This window comes from Anomalospiza imberbis, chromosome 3 (assembly GCF_031753505.1).
Source record: "Anomalospiza imberbis isolate Cuckoo-Finch-1a 21T00152 chromosome 3, ASM3175350v1, whole genome shotgun sequence".
NCBI lineage: Eukaryota > Metazoa > Chordata > Aves > Passeriformes > Viduidae > Anomalospiza > Anomalospiza imberbis.
In genome coordinates, this window is record NC_089683.1 from 84,852,495 (window position 1) to 84,866,171 (window position 13,677).

The window sequence follows — 13,677 nt, forward strand, 5'->3', positions numbered from 1 at the left end:
CTGGGCTGCTGTGGTCATGTGTTGGTGGAGTTCACAGTTCAGAGGGATATGGGTCAGGGGAAGAGTAAAGTTAGAGTTTTAGGAAAGCAAACTTCTAGCTCTTCAAGGAGTTAGTCAATAAGATCCCCTGAAAAAACTGCCTTCAGGGACAAAGGTATAGAACAAAGCTAGAAGGTCTTTTAAAAGAATCTTTTCCATGAAGTGCAAAAACTCAAAACCCCCAGAAGCAAGAAATCAAGCAAGGAAGGCAAGAGACCAGCATGACTGAGTTGAGATCTGCAAATCAATCTAAGTGCAAGCAGGAAATGCACAGGTAGTAGTAGAAGCATAGACGGATAACCTAGGAAGAGTGTATTGATGCTGCCTGTGTAGGGATTGGGCCAGAATGGTTTAGGAACAGTATTTTCTGATTTAGAGTCCCACTACAAAAAATATACTTCTACTTGTTCCCCCTCCAACTGGAAGCACAAAAGGCAAAAATTGTCATTTGAGATAAGAACAATTTACTGGAAACAGCAATGAAATAAGAAAATGAATAATAACAGCAACAATATTCAGAACAAAAGTGTGCAAAAGACCAAGTTTGGAGCTCAACACAACCACAGCCATGCCACCCAAAGTGCTCCCTTCAGTTGGTACCAGTATTACCCCACCACTCTGTCTTCCCCCAAGAGAAAAGGAACGATCTTTTCTGAAATGAGAGAGGGTTAGGGTTAGGCTAGGGTTAGGTTACCCTTTTTTTCTGCCCCTGGCCATGACATAGCATGGTATTGAATAACAATAGGGTCTTGGTTACACCCATATGGCTCCAGGTCCTGCCCCATGGCTACTACAAAAAATTAACCCTGTGTTATGGTTTGACGTCAAACCACGACACCCTGTCCTTAGCCAAAATTAGTTACACTCTCATCACCTGAGCTAGGACCAAGGGCCCTTTGCAGTTAGTGAGCCAACAAGTAAACTACTTGACTCCCTGCACTTACCACACACAGACAACGTTTCCTTACTGGCTCAACCCTGAGTTTCCCATAGCAGACACTCAGATGTCTGAGTCCTTAAAATAATTTAATCATGGTGCAACAGCAGGATAACAGCTAAAGCTGGTGCCTTGGAGGAGGGACCCTGAACAAAGGAAACCCTGGATTTTTATACCCTCACCATCTAAAAGCACAAAAGCCTCTGCTCTTCATCCTGAGGCATAGGTTCCTACTGTGTCTTGAAGTGTCTGTCCACTTGGCTGGAATCACCAGGTCCCTGTGTCCTTTGGTATGCGAAGGGTCAGTGCCAGTTCAAGGCCTCTTGCCTCAGGCTCCTGCCAACCAGAGCTCAAAGTGCAGCTCCACACCAAGCTACCAGCGCTCAATGTATTCAACACCACTGTGTCCAGTTCTGGAGCACAGGAAAGACAGACCTGTTGAACTGTGTCCAGAGCAGGGCCCCAAAAATCACCAGAGGGCTGGAACACCTCTCCTAGGAAGACAGACTGAGAAAGCTGGAGTTGTTCAGCCTAGAGAAGAGAAGGCTCCAGGATGACCTTACTAGAGCATTTCAATATTTAAGGGGAGATTATAAGAAAAATGGGGACATGTTTTGGCAGGGGCTGTTGTGATAGGACAAGGTGTAGTGCTTTAGGGTAGATTTAGACTAGATCTAAGAGAGAACTCTTTTACAATGAGAGTGCTAAAACACTGGAACAGATTGCCCAGAGAAGTGGTGGATGCCCCATCCCTGGAAACATTCAAAGTCAATCTTCACTTCGCTCTGAGCAGCCTGATGTAGTTGAAGCAGGTTTCAAAACCTGCTTATTGCAGCAGGGTTTGACTAGATGACTGTTAAAGAGTCCTTCCAACTCAGCCTATTCACTGACTCTATGATACTTAGCAAACCAAGAAAATCTACCCAAAACACCCGAAGGAAAAAACAAGACAGCTAAAAATAAGTAATTTGTGAACCAAACACTGTTTGTGGTATGACAGAAGTGGTTACGCAACTATAAACAAAATTATTAACAAGAGAAGCCTACATATAAAGGGAAGCTATGGTAACCATTAAACATGTGGTGTCCACACTCCTCTTCCTGTGCAATTTGAACACTGACTGGGTAACAGTGCTTTTGTGTAACTAGTAATTGAGAGGCTGCATTCCTAATTACAGACTGGATTTGATACAAATCCATTCTAATGAACTCAGTAAACTTGGAGCTAAGCACCTTTGCTAAAATGACTGCAAATGGCAGGGGAAAACTGCCTATTTCAAAGTATCAAAATCCACATTAGCGCTGATTTCATAAATCAGCTGATGCCTATTAGAGAGGGGTTACACAAGGCATTAGAATGAATCTTTGTCCTTTAAAGAAAGCAAATCTGTCATCAAACTTAGTAGATTCTGCTCATCTCATATATTCTGAAACCAGAAGGAAATACAGGTTTGCTTCATAGTAATAACATACAGAAAAAATATGGAAGAATTGTGATTAACTAGAGGAAGGGCAGAGCATGGCTCAGAACTGTATTGCTCTCATTATCATGCTGTAACTATTAGGTGTTCTATTGAATAGCAACAGCAGAAATGACTGCAGTGTAATCATTTATGCAGTGATGAGGTAGTGCTGTGGCATGATCTGATAAATTGATCAGAAGAAAGGCATTACTAGATATCCAGTTTACATGGATAAATGCTTACATATGTCAAATACCTTAGCAATTTGCGTTCCTGTGGCTGAGGTATAGACCCAGGTAAAAAGTAAATCAGTTCAAAAAAGTGATAAATAGCAAGAACTTGAGTAAGTCACAAAGATGTGGAGATAATTTCTTGCCTCAGCTTTACTGAAATAAATGAGTATAAGACTTGGTGAGTCTAAAAAATTGTATTCCATGCCTGTGAAGTAGAAAACTGCGTTAAAGAAAACAGAGGAAAGCAGAAGAAACCTAGAGAAGGAGAAAACCTCAGGACAAAAAAACCCCACAAAAACCAAACCAAACCACAACACCCCATAATCAAACAAACAAACACCTCCCTGAACCAAAAAGAACAAACAAAATACCCCCAAGCAATTCTTAGGGGAAATGTTAGTTACAAATATAGATTGAGAGATTTGCTTTTAGCATCTGACATCTCAAGGCCATGCATTTCTTTTGCAGTACTAAGAGGGTTAACACTTGAAAAACTGAAACTGAAGCAGTACTGTTATCCAAACAACATAGAAAAGTGTTGGTGGTTTAATGTGTGAGGTTTAAAATCTTTATGAAAATCCATGTTTTAAATGTTTTGTCATTATCACTATTTTCACCAGATGCATGAAGGCGTTTGCCAACATTAAAAACAAATATGGAGGACAAAAGTATTATCTCTGTTTGCAAATGCAAAACTGACAAAAAGAATCTAAAATCACTTGGCAAACAGGTTAGGGACACCAGACATGCATATGTAAAACATCTCCTAGCTTACAATCCAATTCAGTGCTGAAGTCAGTAAAGCATTTTTGACAATGGAAATTGCAGTAATTGATTCAGTCCCATGGATTTTACTTCCCCTAGATAATTCTTGATCATGAATGTCATTGCCACATTGCTTCAACATGGCTGTGAAGATTAATAAAACCAGTGCAAATATGCACTAAGATTCCTCATGCTATTTTCATTTCCATCTAGACTTCTCTTCTATCACCAGTCAGTGAATATGAAATGTCTTAAGTAAGAAAAGGTAAAAGGCCTGTAACGAGTCCTCAGTAAAAGCCGGGGATGTGTGGTGTAAAATTATGTGTTCCTGCCCCGACTACTAGTGAACTCTCAGATGTCTTCCCCCAGCTGTATTTTCCTATGACACCCACCTCTGCTTCAGAAGCTGTTTGTTGTCCTCAATGGTTATACTGTCAGCATGGTCCCGCTTGAAAACTTCAAAAGCTTCCTGACATCCAAGTGACATCTTTCCTCCTGCCCAAAGGTAAAAAAAAAAAAAAAAAAAGAACTTCTTCAGTGTCATCAAAATAGAGATTTTGCACTTATTTAAATCCTTTTTAGATAAATGAAGCAAGTCAGCCCAGAGGTCTTAAATCAAAGAGAAGATGAAGTTCTGTTTTCCACTGATTGGAAAGCATTTTGACGAAAGAGTTCTATTATCTGACAAATTACTTATATTTCACATCACTTCTCTAAAGTCTGAATGCTTGAGGTGTATAATTCCTCAAGATAATTTTAAACGTTCATAAGTAAAACTGAACTTTGAAAATATAAAATATGTGAAATATTCTTAAGTGCGAGCCGGAGGTATTTTCACAACAGCACAATGAAGTTTGCTTCTGTATTTCTTTCATTTGTTTCACATTGGGCCCTAAGTATGCCTTGAATATTTTAAACATTCTTGAAAGAATAAAATCAGGCATCTTTAATAATGTATTAGCAAATACTTTTCCATACGCTTTTATGTAAAGCAAGAATTCTGCATACACAAATGGTTGGTGCCTTTTTGCATTTACAACATGGTATTTGTTTCCTTTTGTGCACCAGAATGTCAAGACTTATTTGGCCTTCAAATCTTTTAAAATCACTACAGAAAAATATTAGTGTGTATTATTTTCATTTCTTACCACTAGATGATCTACATATTCAAGTAAGATATATTGTATCTGTATTATTATTAACAACATTCAAAGGCTTAAGGAGAATGAGAGCTTACGCCAGCATCTGTGTTATCACCAGCACATATAAATCAATAAATAAGCAAGAAGGATGAGACTTGCACTTAAATAAACTACAGGAATGAAGATAGTGAGCAGAAAGGACTCTAACACTCAAACTGTGAAAAATGCCAAGTAACTCCACCTTTAATTCAACCTCCAGGCTGCAACTTAAACCTCGAAAATTATATTCCTTAAATTGGAATTTGATTATCTTTTGATTTTCCCCCTCTTGAGTCTTTCTTTTGTCCTACCCACAAGTCTGCCTTTCTGCCTCAGTGCTATCCAAGACCCCCAAATCCATTTTGAACAAGAGCTGTAAAACTCCCTAGGATTTTTGCTGTGCAAGAGTTTTCTCTATGTTTTATGCCAATGGACCAGCATTACCAGTAACATATGCACATATACCGGTTCTTTTCCAGGCTACCTGCTTTGTAATTTTGGTGTAAGGTTTTTCTCCTTCTTCAAGTTTCTGCAGTTTCTTCTGCTTTCTTTAACATATGTTTTCATTTCTTAAGCATGAAATACCTTGTTTTCAGGGTCAGCATCACAAAAATCTTATTTACATCAGTGAAGCCGAGGCAAGAAATAGACAAAACATGCCTAAATAGGCTGGGATGTGCAATACTGGGATGTTACCCCTTATTGGTCCATGAGCTGCATTTTAAAGTCATTCCAAATATATTCTGGTGCACCTTATCATACATATATCAGGATAAGTTCCCATTGACTGCAACAAGATTTCTGTGATATAAGATACTGTTTGCAGAGCAGGCTGGTAAGAAAAACTAGAACTCAGGGTTCAATGATCAGTAAAAGTGTAAAAAGATTTCTTTAAAATACAGAGAAAATTTTACCCCATTTCAGTCAAAAGAATAAGGACATCTGTTACTAGTTCAAAAATTTCTAGTTGAAAATGGAACCACCGGGAAAGTCTGGGGAAACAGCATTTCCCCAGAAATGCTTCACCCTTTCTGTATGTGAAAATCAAAGAAAGATACAGTGCACTTTTTACTGCTGTGTGATCCAAAAGAGCAACAGAAGTCAGGAAAATATATTTTTTCTGTGGTGATGACCTGAGAGTGTAATGTTCATGTTTCGTGCTTGCCTTGTAGAAAACCAGGCAGATTTGTGAGCAGAATTTTATAGTACATTCATCCCATCTCTAGCACTAATTTTAACATACAGCCTGAATTGACCCCCTAGAATTGCTTTTGTTGCAGAAAAAGCTTGTATTAAGTCCAGAAAGCCTGGAAAAAATTCATGATCAAGCCTAAGATAAACAATGACATGCCCTTACTCATACATAACACTGCAATGTAAAGTATTTAACTCTTCTGGCCATGTGCTGCCTTTGAGAGTACAAATAAAAACAGTAAAGTTTGGAAAACAAAAATATTACAGTGATTATTGCTACTGCCTGGCAGAAATACATCAACCAAAATTAAAGGTAACCTAATAATAATTTTCCAGCACTAGCTTGAAAAGGCATCAAATTTGTACAACCAAACAAAGCACACAAAAATAGATCCCCAGAACACTTAGGAAGGGGAAATTTTCTGGTCTATGCTGTTCATTTAAAGAAAATACAGAAACATATGAAGTAGTAAACAAACCCATTCTGAAAATAGTATAAAATGAATGAAACTTAGAAGGGACCAGTGAAGTTGTATTTCAGTATAATATGAGCATACATCAGCTACAGAATAACATTGCAGCCTATGGGTAATGGCAGCGACATTTATGGAGAAAATGAGGGAAGACAACAATGTAAATAACAGGAAAAGACTGCAAGAGATGTTGAAAGCTTGACGGAGTAGTTGTGTTTTCATTCTGCTCAGTAGTGAAGCTTATTTCTTTTCCATGGTTGATGTGGTATCTTCAATCATGATGTTTACATTTCCTTAAATAATCTGTAATTTCATAAAATAGCCTCACCTTCTTTCAAATGACCTCTGAGTACCATGGTGCATTAACATTATTGGCGTGCTGTTTCTCCTGGGCTTTATTCTAACGAATAAGCTGTATGTTATTTTAAACCAAGATGTTATTGGATTTGTTTTTCTCTAACTTTGAAATTGAAATCTATGTACAGCAATACCTACATTATATCAACAAAAACAGAATTAAGAGAAGAAAGCAATGATAAGGACAAAGTTTTGGCAGGACAGTGGAATAGCTAGCTAAAACTTGTAGAGAGAACAATTTATTTCACTCAAAGAGCCAAAAATTTCCTCCTTTCCTTCTTAATTACCATGGCATAATGTTACAAAATAAATATTTGAAAATTCTTATCTAAGGAAGAACTATCATATCCTGCAGGATGAGAACCAGGAAACACATGTCATCAAGTTATTACAATGTGACCTGGAATAGTCATTCAGATCATTGGAAAAAGCATAAAATTTTCTTTCAGTCACATTCATGAAATCCCAGTTGACAGGATTGCATAAAAAAAGAGATAAAGTTAGTATCAACCTAATTTTAATGATATCTTTCCTGTTAAATTGTGTAACTTGGCTTGAATACTAAAACACAAATATGCACAACTCACACAATGAGAAATTTGCAGCAAACCCATCATCATTTATTGCAAATTCACATAGCTGAACTTTTTGGTAAAATTCAGGTTCAATCCACATCATGAATTTGTGTTTAAGAATGTTCTCATTGAAGGTTTGATTTCAGTCTGTTCTCTGACCCAGTGAACTCTCTCAGCTTTCATATTAAGCAAAAAAAAAAATTGGTTCAATAGGCTCCTCTGCTGAAATGTGCAAATTACAGCTGTCCCACTGAACTTGGGTAAGTCTCCCAAACTCTGAACTAGACCAACAAGACCTGACGTGATCAAGAAATAGAAAGGTTGCTGTAGTACTGATAATGGGCTAAACTCTCAAACCCAGTAATTATTCAAAATACAGTGAGCAAAAACATAATAAGGCTTTTTGTTGTGCTTTAAGGTGCTTTACTTTATAAGGTGAGAAAATACAAAAGTGATTTAAGGACTCAGTTTTATGCCTATAGGAGGTAGAAGCCTGCATATCAGTCAAGACCCTGGCAGATATTGTGCATTCTATTCTATCACTCACGAATTTAAAGATTTTAAGCATTTATTCTATGCTGTTACATACACAAATCCTATTTGCAGCCATCCTAAACACCAAATGTTAATTTTAAAGAAACTTTAATTTTAAAGGAACATGTAGGGTAGGTGTGTGGCATCCAGGTGTGGCACTGGGTCTTCAATTACCAACAAAGAAATTATTTGGCTGAATGCTATTTTTAAATTAAATAGTATTGACTGGAATTATTCAAGGACTACACTGAGTAGGTAGGAGCATGCAAGGGGATAAACATAGACCTTATTTTGTTTTTCAAAGTGATCAAACACAGTTGTCTATTTACATGACCATACTGATTTTTAAATGTATCTAATATAAAAAAAAATCCTATTGCAGCATGTATTACTGATCAAAATTTATAAATATTGGACATTTTAAAAGTACTTATTTTAGTGTTTTTTTCTTTTTTTTTTTTTTTTCCCATACAAACTTCAAGACTGCTCAATCTGTAAAGGGCACTTCCAGTCTCGAGTCTGGCCACTTTCTGTTTTTTGGTTTGTTTGCTATAAAAGGGTTATTAGATCTTCATAAAGTTTAAGGCATGAAACCTACAGGAAATATTTATATTGCTCTTCAATTAGGTCTGGGAAAATCTGTCAAACAATAGCATGAAATTGATATCATCTCTGTTTGAACAAAGAACCACAGTGCCTCCTCACAACACCACCCTGTAACCAGATTTTGATCCTGGTATGAGGGCTCTGAGGAAGTTTCAGCAGCCCTCATGCCAGAGGCTGCTGGTTTAACCCACAAAAAAATTGGAAACAGCTCTCCAGAAGAGAAGTATTAAGATTGCAAGTTGATCTGTTCTGAGGAAGGAACATTAAGACTGTTGACAAAAGCTAACTCTTGGGAATAACTGTTCAGACAATATATTCTGATGAGAAAGGCATCTGTCCACATATCTGCCCGTGTACCTGTTTTGCAGAAACTTTATTTTCAGAGTAAAAGACTTTGTCATTTTCTTTCAATTTTACTGAGTGGTCTGTTAGACAAGAGTTGTCAACCCTTCCACTGAAATCAATAGAAGGAGAGTCCTCTTGGCTCAGGCAAAGCTCTCATTAAAGTGAGGGTAGTCTGAAGAATTTCAGCATACCAACTAGTGTGAATTCTGAGTCTTCATGCTTATGAGGACTGTCAGTCTGTTTGGGATATTATGTATTTCCACATATTATCAAATGGGAACAAAGAAACTGCAAAAACTTTCAAATGAAACTAAAGACAAATTATTTAGTCTTTGCTATAGAACTAAGGTATTAGAGGTCATGTAAGCATAATTCATTACATCTTTACCAGGATCCATCAAGATGTCATAGCCATCTGTTCAGAATGGAAAAAGATGTAACAGCTTGCAATAACAAGTCAGTCAATAAAGAATAAATACTTACAAGTAGGCAGGCAAAGGGCAAAAGGATATTCAACAAATACTTCCCCACTGCAATGCCCAGCTAAATTTCTCATGAAAAGTGTGTGTATTACATCTTCACCCAATTTTCACTAAACTACAATTCAAAAATGGGAAAGACACAAAACAACGTTGTTCACAGAACTCCTGCAGTATTAAACAGTTTCTAGGGAAGTTAAAAGCCTTGAATGAAAACCAGAATATTCAGATGCAATGAACTAAATAAAACATAGACATAAATTAATTTCTCTGGCTCTGGAGTGTCTTTGCTTATTTACAGGGGAGAAAGAGGGTAAAAGAACAATTTGTTGAAACCCTGAAAATGATGAACAGTAAAGAACAATCTTGTACAGGAGCATGTTGGACACAAATCAAACACTATTTCTAATGTAATTAATATCACTAAGAATAGGATTATTTAAGATGATTAAAATAAAAAAGAAAAACCCCTAGATATTACATATAATCTCAACTCTGTAAAAGTCAATTTTTATCAAGATTAACTGAAATGCTTCCAAAGGACAAATCAAGTAACTGCTTACAGGAATCTCATAAGGAGTAGACTACTACATTAATTAATATTCTTCTGCAGGAGTATTAAGGAAAATATTGAACTGTATTTCAAAACCAAGGGTTAAATGAAGTATAAACATAATTTTAAAAAAGAAGAAATTGACTATTTTAAGGCTGTCTAAGACCACAGAAAAACAACAAAACTCTAAATGGGACATAATAGCTGAATTTAATAATGTAGAATTTCTTCAGTTTCATTATTTTAAGAAATCTCAAGTGGCAGTGCAGGTATGTTTTAACACTTCTGCTTTTGCAACAAAAGCCACTTGACCTTTAATGTCTAATGAAATGTGGTTTTAGGCTCCTTACTGAAATATGGTAAGTCTGACATCAGGTTGAATCTTAGAATGATATCTGTGTGTAAAGATTGAAACTATTGAAATATCTCTCCCTCATTTTCCTCTTCTGGAAAATTAGTATACCAGTTTGCCTTCCTGTCATATGTTGCAAAGCACAATTTCAGAGAGAACTGCAGGATAAAAGGAAACTGTTAATAACAAGTAATTATGGTCATGACTCCACCTGATAGAGCACATATTTTCCAAGATGTCAGACTCATTTAACAGGATCATTTTGGTCTGATTACATTTTTATTTCTTATGGATTTCTCAAATATAATTTGTTACATTTCTCAGATATAATTTTCAGTATAATTTTTCTGATTACATGGCATGGAATCAAGATGCTCTGGAATATCAGCACTAGCATTGATGATTTACATCATGCCTATTTTTCTGTTGCCTAGTTATGTTAGTATATTCTTTTTAAAAAGCCAGTAGGCACTAGAGTTATCTACTACTTGGCAGAACAAAAATGTTTGAAGATCTCAGCAATGGGGAATAAAATAGTTGTGTTCTGACACAAATATTATTGGAGAAATATTTTGCATTTAATGTATGACTCCCTTTATGCTTCAAAATAAGAAAAAAAACAATCTGCCATTTGCAATTATTTACTTCTTTAAAGCTGCCTGTGAGATCATATTTGATTGTATAATACACACACACATTGAAAGTCCTTAATTAGTAGGTACAAAGGGAAAGCATGAAAAGAAGCATGGTAGGCTTGGCAGAAGCTCAGTGGGCGGATACGAAGGAAAATATGAAGTCAAACCCACAAGAACTTTAGGAGACCCATCCAATGGTGCTGACACTTCTAAATAAATAAGATTCATTTCTGCATATGACATAATCACACATTTCAGATTATGTCAGACTGCATTGTGCAGTTTACATCAAACACCAGATATTACAAAGAAACTGTGCGTTTCCCCTGTTTTTAGGAATCTAAATCTGTTTCCTTCAATGGTTGATGCAATTGTAAAAGTTTTACTAAGTACAAGAAAGGGCCTATATTTATGCACTTGTGTCAACTCTAATTAGAGTTGATTTAAAATGAAGTTCAGACCACTGAACTTAAGATGAGGATTTCAATTAAGATTGAGTAATAGCAAATTAAATTAGCTTTTACATGCTTCCTGTACTTGACATGCTGTAGCAGCAACATTTGACACTTCTGTTTTAAACCTGAAAAAGGGCTTTTAGGCTCAGAAACTTTTCTGCCTTTTTCAACCAGACCAACATATTTATAAAAAAATAGAATAGTCTCAATATTTTCTCAAATTACATCTTTTTTTCTATTTTGAGTGATAGATATAGTATGTAAATTCTCCTTTTCAATATATCTTTCTCAATTTTAGAAGAATTACTCTGAGTGGTGGAATAAGAATATTTTAAGAGCCCTACAAAATGACAACCTACATCAGTGGAATCATGACAGCTTGGACCAAATGTAAGTGAAGTTTTTTGTTAGGGACATCTGTAGACATCTGCATGTATTTTTGGTGTCTGGAGAATAATTTCTACCACCAAGTTTGCCAGTAACACCATAAACCACAAAAGAGGCATATTTCATTTTCAGAACACTTTAGGAGAGGGAAAAGAACTTGTTATAAACATCAATCTGGTTTTGGAAACTTACTATACTTTTAATTTCATACTACATTTTAGCTATTTCTTGATTAAGATACTGAGATTTTCTGAAGTATAAGCTGCTCTATGCTATGTCTTAGGTAGAAAAGAAAAAAATCTTCTGTAGTGGGTACACCATTAATTAGTACCATCTTAGGGCTATTTTTCTTTTAATATTTCATGCTATAAACTACAGGAGTGCAGGGGCCACTTCATGAGAAATTAATCTTTTTTTTTTTTTTCTCCCAGCAGGAACACCAGCACTGAAGTGTATGCTGAAGTAGAGAGCTCAAAGAGCTCAGGTAGAGAAGCTCAGAAGATACTATGAGATAAACTTCATGGTAAGCTATTTATTTTTGCCAGGCAGCAATCCAAATTAACTAATTAAAAAATTTACTATCTGTTTATATTTAAGATGAACAACTTTACCACTTCCATCACTCAGATCTTTTGGAAGCTGAACATCAGCAATTAAGAAATGAGTAAAACTGATCGGTTAAAAAATGAAATTTGATTATTGCTCTGTTGAAGTTTTATTGGAGTTCATCTTTGAGAATGAACACAGAAGCCTGTTATGTACCAATGTCCAGACTTGAAAAAGTAATTAGGCATGTTATACCTCAGCAATGACCACAATAAATTTCAAGCACTCACCTACTGAAGAAGCATTTTATCCCTCTCTGAAGGAATCCTGTAACTGCTACATTACAACCTGCATCAACATGTATTAACTGTACTTTAAGTTATACACACAAAATAGAGCCTTCAGTAGTTTCAACTAATCTCACAACTGAAGACTTCTAGGCACATGAGAAGCTCCAGAACTCCAGCAGATTTAAAATGGGAGTCCTGTGCCCAGAAATCAGCACGTATTTAGAGAACACCTGTGTAACTTGCATGTTCCAAAACACCTACCCTGACAAAAGCTGTTGAATTTGCTTTGGAATTAAGGACATTGTGCCTCTTGTGTTACACAAAGAGTGCATTTTAGTAACATAAAGATTAGTAAATGTAGAAAGAAAGCAGTTATTGCCAGTCCAGTCACATTCATCAATTCCATTTTTTTATCTATAGTGGTTTTGAAATAGCAGACAAAAGCAGAAAATGAGGAGATAGCAATGGGGCCCGAAAAATCAAACTGGCTAACTTTTTTCTTAAACTTTCACTTCTGCTTTTCAAATTTTATCATACTGTTTTTTACAAAACTCTCAGCTATCTTTAGGTAAAACTTCTCATTATTTGAGACTTTAATCAGCTGTTAAAGGCTTTTTATTGCTTTTAAGAACTCTTTTGACTGCATTTCATTTTGGATGGGGAAAAAAGAATCTATCTTGAAGGATTAAATTGTAAAGGAAACATTACATCTTTGCAGACTGTAGAAAAAAGAAAAACTATTCTGATTGCCATATACATCCTTTTTTAAAACCAATTTTGCAAAGTCCATGCAGTAAGAGTACTTACTTTCTGAATCAGTGTTAACACAGTCTAGAAGGCTAAGGTTTAAGTAAAGCTGTAATTTGTATTTTTAATAAAACATTTTGAGCAGAAGAATTCATCTAAATAATTAATTAGAACTGCAAATTAGACCTATATTTCAGTTAGTTTTACCAAAATTCTACTATTCACTAAAAATGGGATAAAGTAAAACAAATAGTTCAGAATTTAAATCCATTTTTCTGACAATTATGACAAATAGCATGCTCATCACATTTTTATGTACAAAATTCGGCAACACATCAGTAGTATTTCCTTTCAGTATTCTAAGAATAAAACCTTCAGATTCCATGAGCACAAATATAAATATTAACTTGAACATTCTTAATATATAATACTAAATTTACTTAAGGTCACATGGGTTTGAGTCATTAGCAGTCATTTGCAAAAAGAGAAATCCTGCCTCTATGGAAGTATTGATAAATTAATCAAAATGGA

The 13,677-nt window shown here is 35.7% G+C and overlaps 1 protein-coding gene across 11 annotated transcripts in view; it reads right to left on the reverse strand.

Moving 5' to 3' along the window:
• KIF6 (kinesin family member 6) overlaps positions 1-13,677 on the reverse strand; it is a 167,860-nt gene that overhangs the window by 70,356 nt on the left and 83,827 nt on the right. For all 11 annotated transcript variants that reach the window (XM_068185499.1, XM_068185493.1, XM_068185495.1 and 8 more), the window contains one exon: positions 3,830-3,932. In XM_068185499.1, the coding sequence (XP_068041600.1) occupies positions 3,830-3,932 (103 nt within the window). The remainder of the gene's footprint in view (positions 1-3,829; positions 3,933-13,677) is intronic.